The 13136-nt window shown below is 41.8% G+C and overlaps 1 protein-coding gene across 1 annotated transcript in view; it reads left to right on the top strand.

Annotated features, from left to right (window-relative positions):
* Window positions 1–1593: 1593 nt before the first annotated feature.
* Window positions 1594–13136, top strand: part of LOC308286006 (cadherin-2-like) — a 70623-nt gene continuing 59080 nt past the window's right edge. The window contains exons 1-2 of the mRNA XM_080726963.1: window positions 1594–1851; window positions 4147–4264. Of these exons, the coding sequence (XP_080583089.1) occupies window positions 1786–1851; window positions 4147–4264 (184 nt within the window). The 5' untranslated portion in view covers window positions 1594–1785. The remainder of the gene's footprint in view (window positions 1852–4146; window positions 4265–13136) is intronic.

Raw genomic sequence — 13136 nt, 5'->3', positions numbered from 1 at the left:
TGTTTGTTGAGGATTACAGAATGCTTTCAGCGGTTGCTTTGGTTTGTAGGAGGGAGAGAACAGCATGGTTTTCATCACATACTCCCTTACCATTTCAAAACAGCAATAACTTGGAAAACACAAGATTGCCTTCGGAGGAAGCGAACCAAAAAGTCACCCTGTGTTTATTATTTGGGGTAGGGACAGGGGCATTGTCTAGTTAGACCAAAGTGAAATATCTCTGTGCCAGGGATGATATCTATTCCACAGAGCCATCTCTGGGTAGTTAATTATGTGTCAGCTGCAAAACTGAGGTAATTTAACCTCCACCAGGATTCATCATATGAGATGATAATGCAAGGGAATTATTCATTCCAAGTTTTAGGGGAACACGAAAAAATACTTTACTTACTGTAGGGACTCGAGGCTTAAGCAGGGATGAAAGAACTGAATGCTAAATTCCATATTGAGCAGGAACATTTGTGAAGCATAGGCCTAGTAGGTTTCACAAAATGTCTGCATAGTATACTTATTATGGACAGATTAGTCTCTCCTGAACAGACTTCTATGCTCCGCAAGTGAAAAGGACCTTTTCTTTGACGATGGCTAGCCAGATTGGGGACAAACAGACAGATAGACAGACGCGCGCGCGCGCGCGCACACACACACACACACACACACACACACACACACACACACACACACACACACACACACACACACACACACACACACACACACACACAGAGAGAGAGAGAGAGAGGGAGAGGCAGAGATGGAGAAAGCTGCCCTTTGTTCAGGATCTCATCAACATATAATTAAGCCTTCCAATTGCCAATTAATAATCCTTAAGATCAAGGGTGTAGTAAACTATTATCTGATGGCAATGTGAACAAAGTTGGTCATCTAATGATCAATAGGGCCTACTTTAGTCTTTATCAAGGTGAGAGCAAGTGAAAGTGAGTGTGTAATCATGCCCCTTATGTATAGACTACTGGTCTTTGTATATTTTATCTGACTGTGCTGCGCCTTCCCTTTATTTTCTTGTTCTGGGATCCATGCTTCTCTATTCTCTCTTCCTGTAACTACAATGTTGAGAGCGTGCACACACACAAAAAGATTGTTTTCATGTATTTATTTTTAACCCACTCTTTTACACCTGTAATCATGTGTTGATTCTGAGTGAATGATTCCTTATACAGGAATCTATGAAAGTCACAGAACATTAAATTCAATTCAATTCAATTCAATTCAATTCAATTCAATCAATTCAGAGGAGCTTTATTGGCATGAGCTTACATTAGCAAAGAAAGTGTCAAAATATAATAAAAGCTGTTTAAAAAGGGGAACATATATACAGTAATTTAGATTTGATGATTAAAGAACAAATCATACAGTTCTATAATGTACAGTTTTGAGGACTTCACTCTGTGCACGAATAACGGTGAAATTGTCAACACGGCCAGTAGGGGTCAGTGAGGTGAGCTTTTAGCCTAGTGGCCTTTCATTTTCCTTTTTTGTCGGTGTTGGATTGCATGGGAGAGAGTTGTTCGCAGCAGCAGCAGCAGCCAGCAGCAGCCTCAGTACCAGCCAGTGATCTCACACACAGAGCACAGCACAGTGGAGAGGAGAGAGACAGACAGTGTGGATATAGAGGGGAGGCTGCTGCATGCATGCTGCCGCCGCCGCTGCTGCCTTTGTCGTAGAAGAGGGAACGTTTTCACCACGAGCACGCTGAAGAAGCAGGCGGATATATAACGGATTCCGAGGGGATATATTCAAATATTCAACCCGTTAGCCGGCGGCATGATATCCATGTGCTTACACGCGGGCAGGGGTCTTCTTCTGCTGGCTGTGTTGGCAGGACTGCAGGTAGGAATCGAATGCATTTTGTGTTACAGTTGGGAGTTGAGTTGCAGCACCGCGGGCTCCAGTTGAAGCGCTTGTTTTATGACGATGCTGTACGATCCATCTGCCTCCGTACTGTCCAGCCGTTTGCACTAGCTCTTCCTCGGCAGTGGTGGGAAAAGTACTCAAACGTTTTACTTAAGTAAAAGTATCAATACTGCGAAATACTCTGTTACAACAAGTAAAAGTCCCGGAATCCAAAATGTACCTGTAACGTACAAAAGTATTGCTATTCTTCAAATGGCCAACATCTCTGCAAAGTAACTAGTAACTAAAGGTTTCAAATAGTGGAGTAAAAGTACAATATTTGGATCCGAGATGTAGTGGAGTAGAAAAGTAGGCATATTGGAAATTGGAAATACTCAAGTAAAGTACAAATACCTAAAAACTGTACTTAAGTAACCTACACTACTTGAGTAAATGTACTTCGTTACTTTACACCACTGCTTCTCAGTACGAATCGGGACATTTAAAGCCCTATGTTCAGTTTCTGGCAGACATGCGGTGGGCATCGTTTATGTAGCCTACACATTTTTAAAACGGTCTACGTCTACGATATCCATACATTTGATTGATTTGTAAACGGTCTGTTTTCGCATCCCCTCCTCCTGTAAACTGCGGATTAAGTTGAGGGGTATTGCTTTGTAAAGATGTGGGGGGAATCTTCCGAAAGTCAGTTAATTTCAGTTGATCCGTTTTTATATCGTTATAGAGCCCCGTTTTAGAGTTCATGCCGCGTTCTTGTTTGTAGTTTGGAAGTGGAACCATATTATGTGTATTGCAGTTACTGTTTTTTGATGCTTAAGAAGTGTTATGAGGTTTGATTCTTCAGAAATGTTATGAGGTTTGACACATAAAATTGTCTGCCATCAACAGCAATCTCATTGAGCCTTAACTGGGCAACTGGCAGACAAAACGCATTCAAATTTGTCTTAAATAGCCTAGTAGGTAGAACAGCCCATAACATTTCCTACAAATTTGTGATGAATTCCTAGATTGATTTAATTTGAGCGGTTTATTTATATTTCTCATGTTTAAGTCATACCCCACATACCCAGAACATTCTTGTCCCTTAAAGTTAATGTGGTAGTCTAGGCTACTGTAGAACGGGCTACCATTAAAACACTAACATCAAAGCAATTGTAATTAGGCTAAAGTTGTAAATCTAACGTTTCCTCTGCGCACACACAGGTTAACAAAAGTGTCTAGATTGTGGATTGGGTGGTTGAAAAGCCACCGCTCCTCCCCCTTCCCAAGCATCCTCGATTTAAATTCCACTGATTAGAATGACAAGTGGCACGGATACCCACAATGCTCTTTTTCAGTGGGACATTCTTTTGAGGGTGCATATGAAGAAAATAGGATTAGCCCTCTGTGGGTTAATGCCCACCCTATATGCTTGAGGAGATTTGCACATGCCTGTACACACTACACATTGGGTTATTTTGTCATTTTCACAAACACCCATCTGGGTTAAGCCTAAATTTAGTTGGAATTTCCCACATTTGTCTTTCTTTCTCACGGTTTATTTGAAATACATATTTAGTGTTCGTTGATTTCTTCCCATAGAGTATGTCCTGATTTTATTTCCATAAAAACTGATACAAACACCTCACTGGTAACAGCCCTAACCTTGCAGTTACTTGAATGATCATCAGGAAGGCACGATCATTATGCATGGTTATTCAGAGTTTACACACACACACACACACACACACACACACACACACACACACATACACACACACACATACACACACACAATATTATCACTATGCACGGTTATTCAGAGTTGGGAGCGCGCACACACACACACACACACACGCACACACACACACACACACACACACACACACACACACACACACACACTACTTAATTCCAACAAGTGTGTGCATTGTAAGAATTAATTTTACTGTTCCCCTGTTAATGCACTTCAAAGTGTTGTGTTTGTCTAGAGTAGTGTAGTGATCAGAAGACATGGCTAGGAGTCATGGATATGACCGAAACCCAGGCCTGGGCCCCTCCAGAGAATAAATGGAGCTTGTTCTTGCCTAGCCATGCTTTTTGGCTAATGCTTAACCCCTTTGGCCTCATTATCCTAATTGCGGTCCCCCTTAAAACAACAACAGATGCTTTTGTACAACTTCTGGGTTTTCAGAACATGACTGAGAGTTTTTTTTCTTCTTCTTCTTTTTCTTTGAGTAATCCAAGTGCATATTGGAGAGTTGATTCATGACTTATCCATGTCTCCCCCAGATCGCAGCAGAGGACACTGACCCCCAGCATAAATGCCCAGATCCACATATCTCTCACCTTGAATACAATGAGGAGCTAACAAATGACGTAGTAGAGATGGGACAGTGGCTTTTCAAAGGTAAGGAGCAAAATTGTTTTGTGCTGTACTTTTCTACTATGTGTGTGCGCGTGCATGCATATTGCAATGTGTACTGTGCTGTTGTGCAGGCATATTTGTGCTTATGTGGGGTTAACATTGAGTGGAGACAACAAGGCTCTGGCATCAGTTTGGGTGTAATGTGGGCTTAGGCCGGGTACAAGTTATGTAGATTTGCTCGAAACCAACTCAAATATAGATCAATCTTATTTTGCACCCACAAAGAAAAACAAGTACACAGTACAACATTTCAGCAGATTGTTATGAATGGCAAACTGTAGCTTAATATTTTGTTTTGTAATTTATGTTTTCCTTGATATGGATCTCTTATAAACAACACAATTCACCCACAAAACACTTCTAACCTATCTTTCAACCCATTTTGAGCGGGAACCCCTTTTGGTGTTTTTTACGCTTCAGGACAGGAACACCTTTGGGTTATGTACAGTATATAGCAGCATAATATTTTTGTAATTTTTGAATAAATATTTTCCAGAAATTATTAGGTCAAAACTTAGGTCACAATTTAGAAGAAGATTTAGAGTGGGATTTGATGCCTTTTTGTTTCTCCAACCCATATCCTCTTGCAAACAAGAAAACGAAAAATAATGGTTTTGTAATAAGCCATTACATAGCAGAAAGCATGACCGATATTGCCTCTTTGCTGTTTAATATCACCATGCAGCAGCTACCGTGAAACATTGCTGAGCAATACAGAGTACAGATGGCAATAAAACTGGAATATATCACCTGTGTGCCATTAGAGAGGTTAGATCCTTGAGGTCATTTGGGCCAGAAAACATTCTTGCTTGTGTTGGATTTCACAGTGTGTGCCTAAAACTCGCAGGCAGCTGTTGGTGTGAGTCAGAGAGATGGAGGGGGAGATAGAGATGCCTACGAACGTAGGATAAAAGTGAAGGAGAAAGACAAACGGCTCTCCCTTTTGTCTCTCTCCTTCACTTGCGTTCTACCTTTGAGGGGTTTAGATGGGGGAGAGCGGGGAGCTTTCACTGGAACTTACCTGCTGCACAATCTTCCATTTGATCCTTTGGGTGATGGATTTCCCTCTCTGTTGGCTTGTGGATGAGCCGTGACCGGGGGTAATCAGGTTCCCCTTTGTTTGCCCCCCACCTCCCACACCATCTCCTTCAGCCCTCCTCTCCCCTTTTCTTTACCCTCCCCTCCCCCAGTGGGCTGTTGCTCCACGGAGGGTTCCTTCCTTGACGGAGCAGCTCCCCTGCGTCATTGTAATGCAGGAGAGCTCAGCTACGTGGGATGATGTTAATGAAACTCCATTCACTAATGAAAGGCTCCTGTGGCATGTTTTGAAAGACAAAGCCCCCACAGTGAGGAGAGGAGGCCTTAAGCCCCACATTGTTCAAACTGAGCTTTCACCGTGCTGATGTGGAATATTGTTTCTGACCAGCAGGTCAGGTTTTTTTTTAAGGGTGCTCTGACAGCCACATGAGGTGAAGCAGGCTAAATACCACCATGCTTTACTATAAGGATGACTACGTGCATTTCATTATCTCTCTTAATTGCACCCAGAGGCCTTAAATAATGAATGAATGGGGCCTGAGTGAATCTTGGGGAGTCATTCTAGTCTTAAGTCCTCATTCCAATGGTATGCCCTTGCTTTGTCAGAAATTACCATCTCATTTCAGCTCATTTCAATATACATCCTTTTTTGTCCTAATTTTAGAGCTGAATTGTTGTGAGCAACTGCCATTTTTCTGTAGAAATCAGTAAGTTGCTTATATGAGAAAGGATATGTGTGTATAATATGTGTGTAATACTACCAGGACAAAGTATTAGGTGACAGAAATGTGACTCCATTGCTCTTGCTTGTGTTGCTGTTGACCCTAGATACAGTATGCATGAGGGGATGTGGGGGTTAGGCTATTAAATATCGGCCACATAATTGAAGGCTTGTCTCGTGATTAACAGAATACACAAGATCCCTGAGATCTTTTACGACCTGGAACTAAGAGGCATTCAGATGCAAACGGTCAGACTTGAGTGTTCTAACTTCACATCCTGTGTATTTGGTGATGACAGTGGTTGGCAGCAAAATTGAAATAAATTGTTATTTCGATTTTTGAGATTGAATAAAATAATTGGGTGACTCAAGAGATTAAGTGTTGGTTGACCCAGGTGGAAATGGAATTTGGTCGATGAGCAGACCAATTTGTGTTTAAACTACAGGAGAGCTCTCCAGGGATATTTTTCTTTGGTTATTTGTGGCTGAAACACCATGTGAGGCGTCGGAGGGGCTCCCACCGCCTACTCTCTGGGGCCCCACATGACCTTGCCTTAAAGATTAGGATATTTACTCAGGCTTGATACCGAGTGGGAAGGAGTGACCAAACATGGCCACTCATGTACCCATACTCACACCATCACGCGTCACACACATGCCAAGAACATGAATAGACAGGCTCAAACGTTAATGCAGTATTTCGTCACTGTCGGGCAGAAACCTTGTATCTCAGAGTTTCAAATTTGTACATTTTTTAGCAAAGTAAAGCACTGCTTCATCATATGGCCATCGCACAAAAGTAGTGAAAACAGCTGATCTACAAGCACACAACGCCTCGCGTGTGCTTGTAGATCGGCTGTTTTCACTAGTTTAAATCATTTTAAAAATTATAAATACAAAACAAACATACAAGGTTTCCACCCGACAACGACAATTTCCCCCACCGTTTTTAGTTTCTGGATAAATTGAGTCGTCCTATTAAACCGTCTTTATTTGCAGGTGAAGTGCGCAAGCAGCAGTCTTGTTCTTAGCCTTTAATGGAATTCTGTTGGCTTTAGAGGGCTGACACACATTGTGATATTTTTTAGACAAGGCCTTTAATAGGCTGGCTTGTAAAGTGAGCCGGTCTGACTCTGAGAATTATTCAGCAGAGGCTTCCCCCTCCAAAACTGGGTTAATGAAAAGCCCAAAAGCCTAATTGAACTTAATACACTCTTATGCTGCTATTCTGCCATCCCAACCCCCAATTCATCTATCCTACTTTCTATTTCTTTCCCCTCGCCCCCCATGACGACCAGCTCTGTGTGTGTGTGTGTGTGTGTGTGTGTGTGTGTGTGTGCGTGTGTGCGTGTGTGTGTGCGTGTGTGTGTGTGTGTGTCTGGCCAATTAAGCATGCTCTGGCGATGAGCGGGAACTAGTTCATACTACATACATACTACGTTTGTTTGCTTTTTATTACCAGCATGTTAGGAATATCCAGAAATCTGAGTCAGTGAAGTTATTGTTGGAGAGTTGTTGTGACCTCATTCATTCATCATTGTTGTGGTATCAAGTACTCCGATTTGTTACTTAAGTGAAAGTAGCAATGCCACGATATAAAAATGCCCTGTTACAAACAAAAGGCCTGTATTAAAAAATCTTGAGTAAAAGTACAAATTGCCATCTAAATATATTTACAGTAGCAATGTGAAAGTACTCAAACTCTGAGTACTCAAATTGTACTCAAAACCTTTTTGAAAATATTTAGATCTACAATCTACTATTTTCTAATCTTGTAGATCAGCTATCTTAAAATAGTATAACATGGGGCTTAAAGGAAGAAGTCACCTATTTTCAACCTATCTTCATATAATTGGTCCTCATGCTGAAATGGTATTATTTCTTTACTCTGTGTTTCATGGACTGTGGACACCTCAGAAACGTGCCTACTAGTTATACATCATCATCCTTCTTTTTGTATTAACGTGAGAACAATGGCTTCCATTATGGCATTATTCCATTACGACTGCAGTTTCTATTCGCTTGGATTCCCCATCGATGATGTCACTGGTAGGCAGGTTTCTGAACTATCCACCGCCCTCCTCTGAGACACAGACAGAGACAGAGTAGATAAAAATACTACCATAATATTATAATGAGCAATAGTGAGGACCAATCATATGAAAAATGGGCAAAGTTGTTCTTTAAGTAGTTAAAGTAACTTGTAAGTAAAGCTGCCAAATCATTTGGAAAATGTACAATATTTGCCTCTGACATGTAATGGAATAGTATAGAAGTATAACGTATTAAAGTAACTTTGCACTTAAGTACAGCACTTACGTACCTTATTACTTTCCAACACAACAACAAGCATTTCTGAGAAAGTGACTCACTGGCCTTCCACGACTTCACTTTATTTGCTACATCACATCAGGTGTAAAAGGTTGGGTGAGATTATTTTCTTCTACAATTTGCAGTTACATACATACATACATAATCAAAACAACAATATCAAATGCAAACAAAGCGTGCCGTGTGCGTAGAAAAATAAAGGTTTAGCACATTGTGTTATTAAAACATACTCTGTAAAAACATGTTTTTATATCTACTTTTCATTGAGCTATCATTATGTATAACTACCTATTGTAACTCTTATCTGTTTAGATGAGAGAGAGACCAAAACATTCTGTGAAAGAAATCCCACATCTAGGTTTGACTAAGTCCATATATAAACGTTGTTGTTCTGGGTCTCTGCACTCTGTCATGGCTGTGATGGCCCCCTGGTACAGCTGGGGCCACTCTCAGATTTGTCGGAAAGGCCCCAGTGTTTGGTCAAACGTGACCCTGCTTGACCCCCTCCTGTAAATTGGGCCAAGTGCTCAAGCCTCAGTACTCAACCTTAAAAAAAAAAAAACCTATTTGAGGTTGGTGTTTTTTTGCCTTGCTCTAGCTGAATGGAAGACCAGCCAAAGGGGTCCTGACCCTCACCAGGGAGCCCCCAGATGCACAGCACCTCTCAGCACATGTTGTCCTGACCTACAGAGTTGAACATCTATCACTGGGACAAGCAGTGCCAGGCCAAGCATTAAACCCGAGGTGAACAGGCCGCCACGCAACTGAGAAGTTGTGTTGCTGCCTGTTCTTTGTCCGAGAGTGATGAATGCTAACACACAGTCTTATTGTATATGCTGTACAAAAGGATAAGAGGGACTGTAAAATTCTGCCTCGGTTTTGAATGCTGCTGGATTTGTACAGATTCTTTCTTCTCTTGGTTTTCGTTTCTCTCCAAAATAGCACATGATCGATACCTTGAAACACTTTCTGTTCGGCTCATTCAGTAGGCTTGTTGTAGCCTCCAGTCACAGACAAAGTGTGCTTCAAACATGCTGTTATGGTGTGTCTGGATTCGAGGCACATAATGACTGATGTCTGTGGCTAAATAATTCAGCAGTCAGTCATGACATTTTTTATGTTCAAATCCCTGTTCAAGGAGAGATCTGGAAGTCATGCAGTCAGACATAGAGTACACAAAGCAGCAGGAGACACAGAGAAGCCCTTACTTTTTTCATTATGGTGGCTGCTGCGTCTTTCACATATTCTCATCTCTTTTTTATGGTCGTAGAACATCAAGCACTACCACACCGCACTTCACCATTTGATAGGGCTTTAAATCCCCCTCTTCCTCGTTTTTTTAAGCCAAGGCAGCACTTCCACTGTAAGCTTGTTTGCCAGACCAGTCCATTGCTCTCCTTCTCATTCGACTGTTTTTTTTCCCCTGTTTCTTTTTTTTTTCTGGAAGCATGGAAGCGGATCAATAAATCCAGGGTCTTTCGTTTGGACTGATCAATACGTTGTAATGAATGCTGCGCTCCAATTCCCAGCTAAAGCATCGCTGGCGGGTTTGGGAGGAATCTGCTTTATTCTTTATTGTTATGAAACCCGATACATTTTCAGCGCCCATCACTGTTGGTTTTTCCTGGGCATGCTACGGCCTAGATAGCGTTCACATATTGTGCTGGCTAATTGGATCCTGGTAGCATATGGCTTAAAAATCTAGGCTGCACCTTTGATGCAATTTTCCTACAGAATCAAATGGAAGTAGCATCAGTCTTGTATTCAGTGGTAGAGCCATGACAATCACACATCACCGTCTGTGGCTCCATTGCAGTCCTGTAAGGCTGTATCATGAGCTGTGAAATAATAATGTTGTTAGCATATAAGCAAGTCCACCCATCTGTGACTAATTTGTGTGTGTGTGTGTGTGTGTGTGTGTGTGTGTGTGTGTGTGTGTGTGTGTGTGTGTGTGTGTGTGTGTGTGTGTGTGTGTGTGTGTGTGTGTGTGTGTGTGTGTGTGTGTGTGTGTGTGTGTGTGTGTGTGTGTGTGTGCGTATGCATGTGTGTGCATGTGAGAGCATGTGTGTGTGTGTGTGTGTGCTGGCGGTGGCGGTGAGTGCTTTTAGGGCTTACTGGGTGGTGTGACAGGAGAGGACATATTTTATTTATGTCTGACCTTTGCCGGCACCTTCTTATCAGAACAGGTAGTCTGCATATCCTCTCTTCACATTTGGAAGCAGACAGGGACTTGTGAAATGCCTAAAAGCAGATAAAGTATTTTGTTGGGGGCTAACATTGCCTGGCTGGCTTCTCAGCACCTCTGCTCGTATCGTTCATATCAGCCTCAAGCCATGCCCCCTGCTATTGGCGGCTGGAAGTGTGTGACACTGACATTGGCCAGTAGTTAAGGTGCCTTTTTTTTGGTTCCCGCAAGTGTGTGCGGGTGTTTGTCCTTGGCATATAATTAGCCTGCTCGACCCATACTGCTCTCAGTGGAAGGTGGGGGCTCCTCCAGACAGAGTAGACTTCCGGAAGCCCCCACTGTTGATACGGACTGTGCTATGTGTTCTCAGACCATCGCTGTCGGCACATGACGTGACATTCAAATGGACAACCGGTGTTAATTTGGCTCTTCGGTTAAATGTAGATGAGCTTTTTGTCTCTTCACACTTCACCCTTTTCAACCTTATCTCCATAGATCGGCTCATAATAAGTTGGTACCGTTTCTATCTACTTGTCTCAGTGAAAGCGAGCTAAAAAAGTAACTGCCACCCATGATGTCATCAGTGGGTTTTTAGCATGCTAAAATTGCTGTTGCACTAATTAAAAAAACCTTTAAAAATAATCTCATCAGCAGGTACATCTATGATTAGACAGAAATGGTGCTGTTATATAGTGTTAGGACCAAAATATAGGAGATATTGTTGAAATAAGGGTTTAAGTGTTTAAATCAATTTCAATTCAATTCAAAGAAAAAAATACTTATTTGTCTACAAGTATTTTGGTGAGAACAGCTGATCAACGCATTGTGAGCTTGTTGATCGGCTAGGTTTGGTGTAGAGGGAAACAAAGAGCAGGCCGCCAAGTACATAGCATAGGGTCAAGTGTACTAACTGCTGAGGGTTTTAGTGGTTAAGGTGGTGTATGACAGTGTGCAAAATGAAAATGTCATATTAGTGAGTGCATTCTATTCCACAGGGAATAGATGTGGAGTTGAAGAGCACCCCTAACAGTATTGCACCGTCACCCAGTCATATGAAGGTTATGAGCTTTTATGGGTTATTTGCTTCTAGAACACACCTGGGCCCCTATAGCCTTGACGCGGTATTGCTTAGGTTTTGACGTGGATGTGTGTTGCTTCAATCTAAAAGACTGTCAAACAGAAAAAGATTAATTTCCTTTAAAACAATCCCTTCCAGGAAGTACTCAGTCATGACATGACAGAGGGCTGGAATCATTCCTGGCGATTGAGGTCTGGTGGACCTGACTCTTTAGTTTAGATGTGTGAGTTTTATTTAACATAAGACATCTAGAAACTGCATAACATGACCCCACTAGCTAATGAGGTCATCTATTAATAGCAGTATTGACCTGGCTTTTCGCATAACGCTATATGCCTGCATATAAATAGCTAGTATTATTTCTTGCCATAAAACAGTGTGAGAAGAAATGCTAGATTGCACGAGGAAGATGAGAGATCAACAACACTGGAGTTTGATAGACATATAATATCTTTTTTTACTAAAGCACATATTATGTGCTCCTTTTGGCGCTTTTGGCAGAATGAACAATTCCGCTTCTGCTAGATCTACAATGAAAGCACAGCTTAGAGTGTTGCTCCGGCAGTTAATGCATTGAGCAATATGCCAACCCCCTTTAAAACATGCCTGCCTCCCATTTGTTCTTTCTCTCTCTCTACTCTGCTTGTTTTTCTCATTTATATACTAAGCTCGCTGAGGGTGTGGAGAGCACGGGCCTTTTCCATCGCATCTCTTTTTTAAACCGTTGCTGGGGTGGGTGGGCCTGGCGGGGGGTGTCCAGACTGTCCACAAGAATTCCCGACTACTTCTCTCTCTGGGTTGATCTTTATTTTGCTGGAATACATGGATTCTCATCTTCAGTCTTGTTGGTGTAGACTTGAGTCGGACTCTAGCTGCATAAGTGTTTGATTCTGCTGCCTTACATATGTCAGATATCTGTGAACAAGAGACTCCCCACAGCCACTACAACAATAAAAGATAGTGAGTGTCCCGTTTTTTTTTCAGAGAAGGAAATTAAAGGACAACTTTGTTTTTTTTACAACAAGGGTTCATATTTTAGATAGTCATTAGAGAAAAGATAAGACGAGTGTTAAAATGTTTTCATTTACTTCTTTCTATAGTTTTAGTGATTTTAACAATTTCGATTTGCATGCATGCCCCCAGGTTGGTGGCTAAATATGTATTTTTAGACACAATAAGCCCATTCCCATTAAGATGCACCACAATATTTCATGGGCAGATGTGACTTATGGGGGCTGGTGTAAATAGTATAATTATTTCATGTAACACGCAGGGTTTAAAAACCTCATGCTGGGCTCAAGAGGTTACAAGAATTGGCTGCACTATTATTCCTTTGACAACAAAAGTGAAATTTGAGGCAGGGATACATTAATTGACCCAGATACTGTAACCATGTTCACAAAGCCCAATATCCTGGCTGAGAAGAGACGGCTGCCTCCTGCGGGCCACGCCAACTATTGTGTTCCAGCCAGGCTTCTATTTCATTGCAGCAGCGGTTCCC

The sequence above is a fragment of the Nannobrachium achirus genome, assembly GCF_963921795.1.
Source record: "Nannobrachium achirus genome assembly, chromosome: 5".
In the NCBI taxonomy this organism is placed as follows: Eukaryota; Metazoa; Chordata; class Actinopteri; order Myctophiformes; family Myctophidae; genus Nannobrachium; species Nannobrachium achirus.
Note: the sequence above shows the minus strand (reverse complement) of the source record. Positions and strands in the feature narration are given on the sequence as shown.